This window comes from Miniopterus natalensis, chromosome 14 (genome assembly GCF_054644295.1).
Source record: "Miniopterus natalensis isolate mMinNat1 chromosome 14, mMinNat1.hap1, whole genome shotgun sequence".
NCBI lineage: Eukaryota > Metazoa > Chordata > Mammalia > Chiroptera > Miniopteridae > Miniopterus > Miniopterus natalensis.
This window is the reverse complement of record NC_142094.1, coordinates 51655976-51672409: the sequence shown is the minus strand read 5'-3', so window position 1 is coordinate 51672409 and position 16434 is coordinate 51655976. Positions and strand designations below refer to the sequence as shown.

Genomic DNA, 16434 nt, shown 5'->3' with positions numbered 1-16434 from the left:
CCGTAATGTCCCCAGACCGCGACGTTTTCTATCAAAGCCTAGTTACCACCGTAAGTCACAGAGCCGTTCGGGGCCCCTGGGCTGCACATAAACGCACAGAATGAGAGGCTTAATAAATACTGTCTGATGGTGATGAGGCCGCGTGTCGGGTGAGAGGCACCGTGCACTTCTCCGCAGGGGCCACAGTGAGTCTTCTCTGTTGCTCCTGCACATTTGCATTTCCGAGTTGCACGAAAACAAGTGTTTCGTTTCTGGGCCATCCCCTGTGTTCCCCGTGCACCATCACGGCTGGATGCCTGCGCCCCAAAACACCTCCCTCGCCCCAAACCAGCGCGTCTTTCACACATTGTTTGGCATAATCTCGTTAATTGGGCGTAATTTTCAAAAAATACAGCTCATAATTCCTTCTTACCTGAATATTTTACTAATCAAGCAAGTTAACCATGAGCTGCAAACACACAGTTTCCTGATGTCGTCGGCAACGTGAGTTTGCCCCAACTTGGGGGAAAGTGCAGTAGATGTAAGAGGATCCCGTGCGGTCATGGAGAGGGACAGGCCGGCTGCGGGGCCTGCTGAGCTCCCTGCCGCCCTGCCACGAGCGTTCGGTTTCAGGTGTGGAGCTGCAGCACCCTTTTAATGCTGTGCCAGAGGCCGACAGGCGAGCCCGGGGGCTGCTGAGCTAATGGAGGACTGTTGCTATCTCTTACAGGACTGTGTCCTTTTGGTGCATTCATTTTTAAATCCAAGGAAACACAGATCACAAACCAGTTTTATTTAATATTAATGTTCCCAAGCCAAATTAGCTTGGGCTTTTTTCCCCACCCCTGTGCGAATCCAAGAACCCCCAGCATGGGGACCACAGAGGGCCTAAGAGATCCTCAACAGCAACTTCGATTTCTAAAAAGGACTTCCACCTGTTGGATCCTAACCGGCTCAACGGAGCATCTGACCTCTCCATTCCCCTGTAAACATCAAATGCCCAAGGCAGACCGAAGGCCTCAAGTGACTGTGCTCTCTCCCTCTGCTCACCTCTGCCTCTTGCTCTGTCTAGTTGAGAGGCAGGCTTAGAACCAGGTACATTTCTTTGTTCTCAGGCCTTTTGGGCTGTTGTATTTGGCATTTTGCCTACATCATTGAATTAAATATTATAGGAATGATTAAAAAAAGAGCACAAAAGAAAGCATGGTTGTTTCCATGAAAACTAAGTCAAATAGGTTGGAAAAGGCAAATTACTTAAAAATTAAAAAAGCCTTTGGATTAGGTGTGAGCGGGACAACCATAAAAGACTGAGAAAAATTATAAAAGTGTAGAAAGAGTGTGGTCTGAGATTCCACTGTGGGTTGTCCCTCCTGTTTTAAAGAAACTAAGAGTGGAAATTGCAGACTGTGTTATCATAGGTATGGCTCATGCAGAGCATAAGCCAGGGAACTTCGATCAGCAAACTCTTTCTTTAAAAAAGTTTTTAAAGTGGGTGGCCTTGCTCATATATCCAAAAATCAGTAAATCAAAGACATTCAGATTTTAAATTAAAATTTTTGATGCAAGACATATGATGGAATATTATTCAGCCTTAAAAAATTAGGAAATACTGCAATATGTGACAACATGAACGAATCTGAAGGACATGATGTTAAGTGAAATAAGCCAATCACAGAAGGACAAACGCTGCACGATTCCACTTATGTGATGTCCCTAAAGTAGTTAAACTCATGGAAGCAAAGAATAGAATTTTGGTTGCTAGGGGCTGGAGGGAGGGGGAATGAGAAGTTGTTCAGCAGGTATAAAGTTTCAGTAATGCAAGATAAGTTCTAGAGGCCTACTATTCAGCCTTGTGCCTATAGAAGCAATATTGTATTGTACACTTGAAATTTTTTAAAGAAGGTAGATCTCTTGTTAGGTGTTCTTACCACAATTTTTTTTTTAAAAAGCAGTTTTGAAATTTAAAAAAGTTTGATACAAATTAAAATTTCTAAGTGATGTAATGACTTTGCCCTTTAACTTAATTTCTCAGTTGGCCAATGACCTATGGGCCCAGTCTCCAATCCTGTCAAGTAAGAGGGTTTCTACTTTAGGCTCAACCCAAATAGCACAGTTAAACTTGGAATCCAAGAACTTCCAGATTCTAGGACATGAATACATATCAAGGCCGCTTCCTCCTTCCCCCCAACCCTGTCCCCACTCCTGGCAACCCAACCAGGATCTGAGCCTGAGGTTTTCCTGATAAGAAAGCTCGACTTCAGGCCCGCAGACCTTTTCTCACCCCCATCTTATGACCAGGTCTAACCTGCCCAGAACCTGCCAGACTAACAAATCTTGGCACCCTGTGGGCTCTTCCTAACTCTGTGCTGAGTGAAATATCTTTATAAGGCCTTCTCAGTGCTTAATGTAATGAAAGCCTTTTGGCTGAGGTTCAGGTGATATGCAGACATAGTGTCTTGGAGGGACTAGATAGAAGAGACAGGGTGGAAAAGCTGCCTGAGGGTCATCACCATGCCCTTCTAAGAAGGACACTTGCCCTGTCTCACTCTTGCCCTCCTCGTAGCCCCTCAGCCCTTCTTAACCTGTGCCAGGGTCCATGGGGCTGGCAGAAGTCAGCATGGTACAATGAAACCCTGCCCTGCCAAGCACAGACTCTGAAAGAAAAAACCGCAAGCCTGGGGGCTCAGAGCAGGCCTTATTTACTCGTTTTACATTGCTGATTTTACTGAGCATTATTCAGATCAGTGGTTGCAAGTGGTTGTTACCCAGTTTATGGGAAAAGCAAATCACCAGGAAGGTGAGTTTCAAAATGCAAAGTGGAAGGGATTTTAGAAAGCCTGGTCAACTGCTTGTGACCAGACTAGCAGGAAAACCTCCCCTGGCTCTCCCAAATCCAACAGGCAAAATCCGAAAAGCTGGAAAGAATATCAGACTAAGAGCAGGGGGCAGACCACTATTACTTAGCTTGGAGGCAGCAGCCAGCAGCTTCTTGTTTTTGTTTTTTTTATTGTGCAGAAATGAACAGGAAAATACATACCAGGTGCACAACAGAGTTGTTATATAGTGAGTACCACCCATAACATCAGGTGTGTTTACCTGCATATCAGGTATAGAATGTGTAACCAGGTGAGCCAATTTATTAAAATGCAATGTGAAAAACGCAGACTTGGAAGCAGGTTAGTCGGCTCCGTTATCCTTCAGAGTTAGGGGCACACCCTTCTTCCTGTGTTGTGTCTTGCAAGAAAATGTAAGGTGTGTAGATTTAAATTGAGAAATGGCTGTGAGTGCGGACTGTTTCGGGAAGAACTCATGCAATGATTTTTCCCCAGCAGAGGTCCAATTTATGCCGCAGAAGAGGCTCATGCTAATAAACTGCTATTGACAAGTGTGATAGATGCAGCTAGGTACTTAGTGCTGGAGAGCAAAGTTGATTGCATTTTACAGTCTGTGTATTTCTCTGTTTATTGCTTGTGTTCTGTCATTAAGCAAACAGGTTCCTAATATAGCAAATCTCTCTCATCAGTAAAAGCAGGGGAGAAAAGAACCAGAAGCATCATTAATTATGACCATTTGGCTGCAGCCTGGACAGTCTGTTGCTATTGGATTGGGCAACTTCCTCCGGTTTAATTTTCTGGAGGTAGAGCAGAAACTGGGTTTTCTTATGCATGGAAGACAGTGGAGAAATGTTCCATACCCTGCTGGCTGACAGCTGCCTTCTGTACAGAAACGGGGTCCTGGGGCCGCGGATGCCAGGTGCCGACGGGTGCACGGCTAAGTCCCCGTCAACAGCGAGGCCCTGCTCCAAGGCCTGGGGACAGCCTCCTGGGGACACCCTCCTGTGGGCAGCGCACACGCAGCGGCCAAGGCGCGGCTGGCCGGGAGCTATTAATCCTGTGCCTGTCCTGCGTCCTGTGCGGGAAAGCCATTGGCACCAGGGCAGGCTTTCCACATGCTAATCACAGGGGTAAAAAGCAGGGGAGTCGCCAGTCTGACTCCAGGTAACAGGGGTTAAGAGCATCTAATGCATTAATTAACCCTCCAGTGCCGGGGACCCGCGAGGTCTGGCCCCGCAACGACTGTGCCGTGGAAATTCTATTATGTGACGTGCCTGGACTTGCCGATGGCTGCCAGTGACAGTTTCATGGAACTGCTGGACAGGCTCATGGAGCGCCTAACGAACAGGTTCCCTGGATTTCCAGAGGAACAGCAAGGCGACTGGTTTGGGGTGGTCCCCGGGATCTTTTTCATCTCCCTGTTTTCAAGATGAAAACCTCATGGTTCTGTGTTTTGATGGTGTTTCGCCCGGCTCCTCAGGCGTCTTCCCTTGTAACCATGTAACTGTGAATTAGCTGGTAGGAAACATTCTTTCCTAAAAGATTAAATCATTCATTTTTCAACAGGCTATAACAATGGTTAAAATTGACTTTTAGAAAAATGAACCTGTTCTCTTTTTTCCTCTCTCCTTTTTAAGAGAGATATTTTAAAGTCACACACTCTAAGGCTTTGTGTCTCGGGCCGGTGTCCTTGCAAATCCCGTTAAGGAGCAGGCCGCTTTGAGTGACCTTGAGCGCCATGCCCGCACTTCCGTTGTGACACTTTGGTTTTACCAGTTCAGAACCTGGCGGTAAAAGGGGCTCTTCCAGTTTCTAACTTATATCTTACATGGTCTAAAAAATTTTTTAGAAACTGTTCTGGGACTGTCTCAGTTTTTATCAACTGAGACAACATTTAAACTATGTAAATACTCTTTGCAAGAGTTGAAAGTGGGGGACACCTTGTAATTGGATGGTAGCATTTATCATACCAGACTAGCAGACAGTGATAGCTTGATGATGTTTTCAAAAATGCTCAGGATGAAAGCCTTTAAAATGTGGAAATAGCAGGTTGCTTGGGCTTCTAAAAGGGGCCTTATGAGCCAGATTTTCTTAGGAGTTCTCTGGAGCCTCATGGGTAGATTTCTGACCTCGGGGCTCACAGGCGGGGTTCAGACTGCACACAGGGCTGATAAGCATGCAGCCAGCCTGACATTCACAGGTCAAATGCAATCAGCCTACATGGACTGATTTAAATGCCCTGCTCCTCCATCCACAGTGTATGAGCCCTGAGAGGCCCTGGACATCCAGCCTCGCCGTCTTCCTGGAGTTGGTGGCGTTCTGTCTGTGCAGATCAGACTCACAGACCTTCCCTTGGGTCCCTGTTGGTTCAGATGGAGCCCCAGGGCTGTTCTGCTCAGGTCTGCACCAGACCACTCAGAGGGCAGTTGTGTGGATAAACTGTGTAAGCAGAGGACTTAAAGGCCTGTGTGTGGACCACTAAACCTCTGGAGTGCTCAGTGCTTCTGTGGGCTGGGAAGGTGTTTAACAGGAGAGAAGGCATCCTCCCAGAGCATCTGTAGGGCATTACTCGGCATTTCATCCAATTACACCAACCAGAATGGTCCTCAAGGCAAGATGAGCTTGGAGCTGCTGCCTCCAGATTTAGTGAAGCCGGGGAGGCTACAGGGAGACGAGGCCAGAGGGTGACCCTTTCTTTTCCACAGAGGCCAACAAGATGTCCACTTTGGGGGAAGATGAGCCCAGACACTGGACAGTCTTGGAACTGGTCTAAATGCATCTTCCTGTGTGACTGAACAGTTGTCCCAGCCACTCCCAGGTAGAGGGCAAGAGCCTGGGAAGTTAGACCTGTGCATGTCTACCTGGCCGTATGCCTATGATCCTGTACACAACTGAACGCTCAGTGACTAATGAGGACCAGAAACCTACCCATGCAGGTCCAGAATCCACTTAAGAAAACCTGTTAAGATAGGAGATTTTTCCAGTGTATTGGTGGAAGCCCCTTTCCAATCATGTAATAATGGGGGCGTTATACCAGTACTTCAGCAGACGTGACTAAGACGTAAGCTGGTGAGTGTCTGGGGTGGTTTATACACCGAGGAGAACGCTGGGTGCTGGTGCTGATTATTCAGAGCCAGGTTGGAAGGAGGCCTGCTGTGCCCTTAGGGCCCTTAGAGGCCCCTGTGGGCGGTTCAGCTATGAGCACAAGTCCAGAAACAACTTGAAATTACAATGCGTCCCCGACCAGAAGTCAGGCTGCCTTCTCTGCACATTTGAGTGAACTTCTTAGTTATGCAAAGGCCCTCGGCAAAATTTTAGGCCGTTTGTAGATTACGGCCTAGAAAAGAGAGGACAGAATGTGATGTTTTAGGGCCATTTTGGTGTCTGGGCACAATTCCAATTTGTTTCTTGAACAGAAATAAAACGTGAAGTTCTACACATTTTCTCTGCAGGTAACAATGCAATGGACCAGATTTGCTATTAATATAGATTAAAAATAGGCTTTGGAGTCAGGTTCAATTCCTCTTCCAATTTCCCCTCTGATCTTCTCATATGTAACATTTAGTGACCTTTGGACGGCCCGGGGATGCTTCCAGTGTCTTATACTTGATGTCTGTTTAAAGGTTTCTATTTCCGATTCACAGCTGGCATATGCAAATATAGGTAATGATAATGATGCCTCCCAAGTAGCATTATGGCCAATAAATTACTCCTTGGGTGAAGATGCTATCGTTTCAGCTAGCATGTCTTCAGTGAGTTGCAAAGTCTTCCTGCAGCAGGCGGCCTGGCCTGCCCGCGGCATTCCCATGGAGCTGCTTCCCCAGATACTCCTGATTCTTGTGTGATGCTGAACTGGGGCCATCCTGTTGGCAAGCGAGCTCTCTGACATTCAGTGCCACTGGGCTCCTATTTCGGTGGGTAGAGGGCACAAGTAAATTGCTGTGTGACCTTGGATAAGTCACTTACCTTCTCTGCACCTTAATTCTTTACCTTTACCAAACGAAGGCTGCACTAGGTCAGTTTTCAATGCAATTATTTGAGCAGTGGGACCTTTCCTTCAATTTAGTTCTCAGGGAGCCCAGTGGAGATTTGTTCCAGTTGGGAGGATTAGGGAACTTAAAGCTCTCACAGCTCAGCCCCCTTGCAACTGAGTTTTAAGAATGCTGGATCGGGGATCTGTCACGCCCTGCACGATTCCTTGATTCCTCGAGGGGATCCGTCTGAAAGCATTCCTGTCCTGTACCTTAGCCACCAAGCAGTGAGCTAGTTTACTCCCCAGAGGGCAGCCCCATGAGCCCAGGGATGCCGTCCTTTTGTTCATATCACCATATGCCCAGCATTGGAAAATAGCTTGGTAAGTGTTGACTGGAGCTATGAATAAAGAAATGAACAAAGATTCAGGAGCATCTATCTCTATATTACAAATAAATGGGGGTTTTTATTGCAACATTTTATATTTTTTTTTACCTTGAAGGCACTTCCCAGAAATTAACATTCAGAAACATAAATGAGTTCAAAATATAAATGACTTCAAACCTTTGTCCTTAGTAATCTCGTCCTGTGCTGCCTCTATGAGCCCCAGGGAGCTATTGAGCCTTTGAAATGGGGCAGGTCCGAATTGAGGCGTGCTGTGTCATATTTTAAAGACGTGGCATGGGAAAAAGAATGTAAAGTATCTCAATTTTTATGTTGATTATACATGTTGAGATGACAAATATTGGATTAAATACTTATGCAGCTACTAGAAAATTTAAAACTACATATGGGCTCACATTTCTATCCATGGCACTGCCCTAGACAGTTGATTAATGGGTCATCAGTAATAACTCTTTGTATTATGAAAGAGTGGTTTTATGTGTGTGTGTGTGTTTGTCTCTCCCCAGGCACAGAAGCTGAAATCCAACGTGTCGGGCAGCACACACCTCTGTCTTTCCGATGTAAGTTGTGCTTCTTTCTGGGTCTCCTTGCATTATAGAGACAGAGCCTCTGGGCCAGGGTATGATGTGAGGGCTCAAAGACAACAAGGTTTTTGGTCCAGAAAAAATGTAAGGCCCCCTCCATGTCCCTCTGGCCTTGGAGCAAGGCACAGTCGTCGGATCCCAGTGCACAAAGTTAGAGCTAAGTGTGGGAAAACCATTGTCCCAGTGCAACAGTCACATAATATCATCCGGCACAGAAAACTACTCTCACTGCTTACCGGATGTCCTCTGTCTACAGTTCCTTTCATTGCCATAGCAACCCAGAGGTATCTGGGGCAGGCCACGGACTCTCCCTAATTTACAGGTGAGGAGACGGATGATCTGTCATGACCATGGCTCACTGTGGTGAGATGCAGTATAATGGGATTGAGCGGGTGCTGGGAGGGATGGGCTAATGCACCCTAGGGAAGGACAGCTGTGCTCACTGGGAGTCCAGAAGCCTGGGTCCTGGTTTGGACTCTCCTACTGACCAGCAGGGCAGACGCCTTCATCTGTAAAATCTAGGGCTGAATGGCTAGTGGAGGGAAAGGCTACCGTGGCCCGCTCTGCTGGTCTCCGATGCCATCTGTGATCCATCTCTTTATGAACTGGTACTGGCCTGGGCAAGTTTTCCCAGGGGATTCTTCCTGACCTCCTTCCACGGTGGGGAGGGACAGCCAGCGCCCCTCCCCAGTCAGTGGCACCCAGGAGAAGGGTTCCATGCCGTGTAGCTCTCTGGGGGACCTGGGCAGTGAATTGGGGAATGGCAGTTTACGTTTTTCCCCCCAAGTGGATTTTAAAATCTGTAACAGAGGAGCAAGAAAATGAATGTTGAACAGCAGATAGTCTATCAAAAGTGTCTAGTTATTGCCTGGATTCATGATGCTTCCCAAAAAAGTACACGTGGGTGAAATGGTAAAATCCCGGGCCAGCTTTGGTGAGCAAGAGCGCTAGTTAGCGGGTGGGAGGGCGATGTGTGGTTAGGCCCACTGTGACAGATGAATGCATGCGGTGGCTTACAATGAAACGGCTCTCTCTTACAGCGCGATTACGAAAAGGATGGTCTCGCTGGGGCATCCAGCCACATACCCACAAAATCAATGGCTGCTCATCTGAGCTGCGGTCTGGGCCCACGGCTGCTCCTGGTGGTAACTGCCTGGTCCATCCTGTTATCTTTGTCTTGGGCGGAAACGTCGTAGCTGCGTTTCAGAATCATCATGGACATGTACAGAGACAAAAACCAAGCTATCCGTTTCCTGTCCTCTTGTATATCTGAAATTCCAGTTTTAGGCGCTCTGTTGAGACATTGCTGAAACAGTTTCATCCAACGGAAACTTTTTTTTCTTTTTCTTTTTTATTTCTTTTAAGAAAGCTTCTTGTGACCCTTAGGGCTTCTTTGGGATACCCAATGCAGTGCTACATTCCAGACTCAGAAGGCTCTGGGGTCTGTTGTATTGTAAAGGGACAGTTTGTAAGTCTGGCTGTAAAGCAAACTGGGGCCATGTTTTTCATGATGATGATGATGATGATGATTTTAACCATTTAACTCTGGCCTTTACTAGCTAGCGAAGGAGTTAGTATCGCTCAAGAATCTTCCACATTTCACGCAGTGGCTTTGATTTCTGATGACATACCTGCAACCTAACAAGCTTTTGGTTCACAAATCAAAGACTCTCATCCAGAGAATCCTAATGGACTTTGTACAAACAAACTTATACCGCTGTTCACCTTCCTGTACGTCCTGGCCTTTTCTGCGCGAACGTTTATGTTCTGTAAACAGCTCTGTGCTCTCCTACAAAACCAAAAGCAGGCCCTGTCACATCGCAATGTAGTGTCTGCCTTCTAGGGAAACAGTGGGCGTGAGACCTCATGCGCCGCAGTCACTGGCGACACTCTCCTGAGCCTTCCCCAGAAGAGAAGCCCTTCAACTAACCACCGTCGAGCAAGCTGCAGCGTCTAATCCCCTCTACGTGTACGAGGTTCTGTGTAGAAAAAGAACTTACTACTAAATGATTTCCACTATCGGCTTTCTATATTTTGAAAGTAATGACATCATCTCCATTTTTTACTGATGGTTTAATACGAATATGTGGAGCTCGTTTTCCTCTCCTAGGTAGCGTTGGCTCTGGCACTAACGTCCCGAATCCAGCCCTTCTGAGGCCGACTCGGAGCAGCCCCGTGCTTGGGCAGAAAGCTCTGCATCACGATGCTGGGGACAGGCAGGAGGACACGGAGCAGCCAGGCGTGGTCTGTTACCATTCCTTGAAATGCAAGCGTGCACACCTGCGAGGAAACCGGCGGCCACTCGTCCACGTCCTGCGATGACTAATGGCACCCTTGCCATGGACGCAATCCAGTACCTTGCTTCTCACGTTGCCTGACGTAGGCAGCTTTGATTGGGACGGGATGGGGACATGCTGCCCTCTCTTCTGGAGCGGGTCCACGCCAGGGTGCAGAGTTCCCCTCCTAAGGATTGCGTTTCCTCCCGACCGTCGAGAGCAGTTAGGCCTGAAGGTCATCAGGAATCCGCCTGCATTCTGTTCTGCTTCCTCCACGATAGACCGTGACTGACTATGCGAGAAAGATAGGTTTGTGGGTCAAGGTCAACACTAGGCCTGCTGAGATGAGCTGGTGCGCAGATCAGGCTTCTGGATGTGGGGCGTCTGGCTTGTGAACTGCACGTCATCTCCCATCGTTGCCTCCCTTAAGTAGACCCTAAGGTGTGCCGTGGAAGCCTGGTTGGAGTGGCGAGATTCCGAATCTACAGGGATCGGGTGCTGGGAGCCGTGCTTCTCCAGAGCCGAGGAGAGGAGAGGAGAGCCCACCTTCGTGGAGTGCTGGGAACGTCATTTTTCTGGTCACTTCAGTAGAGGGGCTGGCGGAGGACCCCCGTGGTGCCCATGTCATACTGATCCCCTTTGCTCACTGATGTTTGCCTTGTAAGAATTAGTCGAGTTACTAGGGTGGAAAATCGATGGACTCCAAGATGAAGGCATAGTCTTTTAGCTCTGTTGGTGTTTGAAGTGCATTTATACCCAAATGTTAATAAACATAAATGGATAATACTAAGTACCAACTTTTTTTCCACGTCAGAACGGTTTCAAGGGAAATTCATCAAACAAATTTAATTAGCGGAAGGTTTCTTAAAGACTTACTTTGAATAAATCCATTGAATGTGTCGAAATATTTGGAATTCCAGTAATCTATGAAAGCATAGCTCTTCCAAAGCATATTTGGTTTAATTAAGATATCCCTGTGTATCTCCACTGGACTAACTCATATGGGTCTGAGTCTATGTGATCTACTGTGGAAAGCTATTGATTCCTTCTGCAGTAAACAGCGGCTCTAATTAGCTTTCCGATGACCAAGAGGAGATGGGATTATCGGCGCTGAGGGTACCTTCCGATGAAGAACGTGTGAATGTACAACACGTAGGTTAAATTTCGAAAAGCCTCATCTGTCACCAACCAAGATCTCATTTTCCTTCAGCGATAGAAGCATATTAGAGTTACCAAATTCTCAATTTGAAAGTAAATTGCTGATTTAAATAACCGGGGGGAAGGATGTCCAGTGACAACCCATTAGAGGGATTCTTAGAAAATCACACCAAGCCCGTGTCGTGTTTCTGCCATTTGGTGTGACCTCAGTTTAACTCGGTGGCCCTGAAACACCATCATTTGCCCCAGGACTGGAGCAGGCAAGTGACTTAAATCTTTTACCTATCTGACTTCTTTTTGCAGTGCTAAAAGCAAAAATTATCCACTACCTCTTGTCTTTCAGTCCCTGCATTTAGGGAACCACCCAATACAAGGGCTATCTGCTGAGGCTTGGGCCTCTGGCAGAAAGCATGTCATTGTAGTTGACTTTGACAAAGCAAAAACAGTCATTTCTGTCTGTGTAGACCATGACTCCCAGATCAAGCCTAGCCATGCACGCCCAGCTTATTTCAAAGAAAAAGAAAGGCAATTCTGCCAAACTGATTAGAAGCACATTTGTTCCACTTCGATGTCGACTATCTTTGGCTGATCTGTGTTTGTGTATCTTTTTAATAGAGCACAGGAAGGAAGAATTGCACAATAAAGAGAGGGAATTCAGAATGCCACCTGAATCTTTATTTTTCCACATGTAGGTTGAGAATTACATAGGTTATTTTTCATCAAGTCGAGCAAACTGTATCCAAAGTGTAATAGGAGTGTGGTTTCCATTAAAATGAATTTTTAAAAACACACACAATTGTTTATCTTGTAGTTAAAAATGTCTTAGAAGCCCTGTGTTTGGAGTTCATCAAATACAGGGCAGGGCTCCTCCAGAGCTGTGTGGCCTTTGGTTTGGTCTGTATTAAGACTGTTCTTGTCCTTTGTACACTCTGAGGATGGGTCCTGTCCAGCTGTATCCATCCCACTGCCCACCTGCCTCTTTGTACTCTAAGTCAGACGCACCCCAACACTCCATCTGCTGAGCGAGGGAAGGGGGGGAGCGGAAGCATTTCAAAGTGCTTGGGAAAAGATGTAAGACTGGTGGGAGTTAACACAATTAGCACATTCTTTTCTTAGATTCCAGCATAAATGTATTTCTGCTGTTGTTATTTACCAAAGAGCGGCCTTGGAGGAGCCGTCTTTTCAAAAATACATTTTCATTCACATAGTCAGACATGTGCTACTTATCTGAGTCTAAACTCTGGGCCAGAAAGGGCCTGCCTAAGTGAATTCACATTTTCTAATTCTCTTTCGATGCTGTTCTCGATCTCCTGAACTTGTACCCCTGTGATCTTTGTTGCTTCTGCTCTTTGATAAAGCAAATGAGACCATGGGAGACCCATCTTTTCCAGAAAGACCAAAGGCAATGACAACAGACGAGAGTCAATTATGAGTAGCCCAGGCTCTGTGCCAGCAGAAGGGCTGGTCTGCGCTGACCTGGGGGAGTTTGGAGAGATGAGGCAAATCGAGGTGCAACAAGAGGCCACCTGCCGTGGGGGACTGGATCACACAGTCTGCTGATGTCCCTTACTGATCCAAGTAGGAACCTTGTCCTAACAAAGGAGCTGGAGTTCTTTGAATTAGACAAGAGTGCCTGTGCGGGAAGCAAGCCAGAGGTAATATCTGGATGACAGTGGTTTCTTTTTAGAAATTCTAAAGAGTAAAACAGCTGGGAATTGAGTTGGGCACCCTAAGAAGCTAAGTCCTTCTGTTACCCCTACGACAGGCATCTTGTACAGATAGGACACATCTTGAGTTTGACACAGCTTTTATTCACAAGTGGCCATTTGTTTGAAGTCTGTTGTCTAGAATTCTTCATGGGGGCTATTTCTCCGAAACACACTCTCACTGCAGGGGCTAAAGTCTGCGGGTTTTGCCACACTGCCTCCGACCTGGGATGCATTTAGTGGGACACTTCATTTCACAAGGATAGTTGTGTTAAGGTAGTGGCTGATTCAGTTGTCTTTCATATTGATTACTGAAGCCCCCCCCCATCCCCTACCCTTGTCACTTATTGCCTAAGTATTTAACAGGGTCCCGTCCCATCAATTCTTCATCCTAATTGCTCTACGTCGAGTCATACCCAAATTGATTCTTGCTCCATCAGATGCCTTTTTTTTTTTTTTACATGTAAACCCTGGCTTTTTGAAGATGGAGAAGCCTTTCTCAGGAGCCAGGAGATCTGAAGATGATGCTAATCCCTCAGTAGGAAGTTCATCCATTTAGTGCTCCCCTGAGCTCCCTCTTCGTGGCATACTCTCTTCTGCTGCACCCTCCCCAGGCACCCCGTTGCTGCCCGGTGCTCTCTGATGAGCTCCCCTTCCCTCCCCGAGACGGCGCGGGTTGTTCAGCGGGATGCGCCACCTGCACTTCTGATGGTTCTGAGACCCAGCCCAGAGGCGTGGGCACAGCCTGCAAACCCTGTTTCAATAAGCTGCCTGCAGAGAGCCGGAGCCTGCTCACGGTCATTGAGGTCTCAGCCCCCTAAGGTCTCCAGGCTCATTTGACCAGCGCAGCTGCGCCTTTGCTGTCTGCCTCTGGCAGGTGCCAACATCAGCATCTTGTCCCACTGCCATGGGGAGTTTATTCTTGCTCCAGGGCAGCTGCCAAGCTCAGCACCAGCATTAATCGAAGGTTTTTTCCCGATTTTCTTTCCTTCATCCCTAGGGCTGGGCCTTCTTACCAATCTCCATTTTTTGTTTTATAGAAAGTGCCAGGAGACTGGCCAGAGACCAGCCCCTTCCTTTGTTTTAACATCTCTTCCCACAGCCCAGCCTTCCCTGGCAGAAGGCATGACCCAGAGTAGTTACTCGGCACTTGGGGAATGAAGAACTTCGGGACATTGAAGGGGGCTTAGATTCTGTGACAGTAAGAAGAACTCGTCCATTTGCAGAGTCTTGGTGGCACCAAGCTGTTCCACATCAACACTGCAGGGTCCTCCTGAGGTTATTGAGGGTGGCTTGGGAGGAAGAGTTGAGAAAGCATTAGATTCAAAGCAGCTTTAAATCTGTCACACTGTTTCCTGAGGAGAGATGAAAAACTAGCATTTGTCCCCAGGGGGAGCTGAGCACAGCCAGCCAGTCCCAGAAAGGCTAGGACCCAAAATGGGGTGGATGGATTCCAGGGGAAGTTAGCCTGTGACTCTGCCGATACTTTAATTTGCCCAAGTGCAGGATGCTGGCAGGCAAGATGGACCACTCCACGAGTCCCAGCCCAACCCCAGGGATGGGCCATGAGAGGCAAACGCAGGTGTTCACCCATTCAGCCCTTTTGAACATGTACTCTAGTTGAGTCACCCATCATTTGGAGCTGAAGGTCCCCTAAGAGTCAGTTGAGAATATGGGGCCCTCTGACAGCAGCTTAGAGGAACACCCATCTTTTCCAGATTGGCAGAACCCATCACTTTGGTGCCCTTTGGAGAATCTAACTTTTCTGTATAAAGAGTCACAAAGCTGCTTTTCAGACTCATTCCCTAAGAAATCAGTCAGTTTACATGGCATACACCCCCCCACCCAGCTCCACCGGCACGGGGAAGGCGGCCACACCCGCCCTCAGCCTGAGCCCCCCGAGGCGGCGCGGAGAAGCGGTGGCGGTCACGCTCCGGGCCTCAGAGGGCTGTGAGCGCGGCCCGGTGGACATGCCGGTGGACTGCGTAGCCATCCTTACCAGCCACGGGGCAGGGCAGACTGGGGGCACCAGGACTGCCTTAGCCAAGGAGACAAGCAGTCAGCAGTGCTCATTCAAGGGAGCAAAACTTGGAATGTGCGGGAACCCGACGCCCATCAAACGTGACATAGATCCTAAGGCTAGAGGGGAATGAAGAATTGGAGCGACCCATGGGTGCCCTGGGGATAGGAAACGCGGGGCTGCTACCCGTGGGTAACGGTCAGTCCTCTGTCACTGGGGCCCGGCACGGCGCCTGTCCCACGGGCAGTGGAAGGTGCTCCGGGCCCTGTCTGCACAGTTGAAGGCCCGTGGCTAAAGCCCCCCTCTCTGTCCCAGATGCTGGGGGGCCGCCTGACCCAGCACTATCTTCAGAGCGCAAGCGCGCTCGACCTGGGCTTTGGTTTCTTGCCCTTCAGCTTCAGCTACAACGTGGGGGAAAGGAGAACGGGAACCACAGCCCCGAACCCCATTTGGCCGCGGCCTTGCGGCGAGCAGAGATTTCTGCTGTGCTTTCCTGGACTCAGAAATAGCCGATGGTCCTCAGAGAGCTGAAGAAACGGCTTCAGAAACTTGAAATCCAGGGCCTTATAGTCCTAATTATCTCTCCTTTCTCTTCCTCTCTCTCCGTCCCCCGAGGGAGGGGGAACACTTTTCATCACAGAGTTTGCTTTAAAGAGTTTTCTCATCTGCGGCCGCCATCCCTTGATATTGAAATTATTTTCCCCGTTTAATCCAAGGCCTGCTGAGAAGCAGTGTGAGATTCAAGACGCGGGGTTTTTTGTTGTGGTCTTTTGGATGGCGCTGCATTTTTACTCTTAACTCCAGGGTATGTCTCAGCTGATGCTTTGTTTCCTGCAAGTTTGACAACACAGGTGGAATAAAATAAGGATTCTGGCTTTTAGGGTAGTTGTAGGATTCGGTCCTGGGAGAGGGGTTCACCGGAGCCGGGGTGCAGAGTAGAGTGGGCTCCACAGAAGCTCCCTGTCGGGAGGGGACCCGGGTGAGCGGCTCTCCTGGGCTCCATGTGACGTCGTGTTTCCCGAGTTTCCCGCCTGTGGAAGCGGATACGTGGGTCTCGTCCTGTGCATCTGCTTTCCTGAGGGAGGACCCCGAGCGTTGTCCTGGGGCCACTCCCACGCGGCTTCCTCAGGGCACCCTGCGCCACGTGCTTTCTCGCCAACACCCACGGAAGGCCGTCCATGTGGTAGAAGGACAAGTTTTGCTCTTTGGACTTTGGAAGTGGTTTTGTGATGTTTGAATTTTCTGTTCACGTTTGCTCAAGCGCTACAGATTGTACGTACGTAGTCCCTTCAGCCAGCACCCCCACCCCAGGATATCCTAATAAACGTTTTCTTCTTTTTAAAAAAAAATCAAGGATTGTTATGGTCTTTTTCTTGTATTGTTATTCACTGGGAAATGAGCTCAAAACATACAAACACATCGTGATCCCCAGGGTCGAGATAGTGGGGTTTGTCCAGCAGATGAGTTAGATGTGTGGCTGACACGGGTGCTTTTAGAGAA

At 48.1% G+C, this 16434-nt stretch overlaps 1 protein-coding gene across 3 annotated transcripts in view; it reads left to right on the top strand.

Annotated features, from left to right (window-relative positions):
• The window catches only part of GFRA1 (GDNF family receptor alpha 1), a 168577-nt gene extending 157741 nt beyond the window's left edge, over window positions 1–10836 (top strand). For all 3 annotated transcript variants that reach the window (XM_087823977.1, XM_087823976.1, XM_087823975.1), the window contains exons 9-10: window positions 7697–7750; window positions 8815–10836. In XM_087823977.1, the coding sequence (XP_087680103.1) occupies window positions 7697–7750; window positions 8815–8970 (210 nt within the window). In that variant the 3' untranslated portion in view covers window positions 8971–10836. The remainder of the gene's footprint in view (window positions 1–7696; window positions 7751–8814) is intronic.
• The last annotated feature ends 5598 nt before the right edge of the window (window positions 10837–16434 follow it).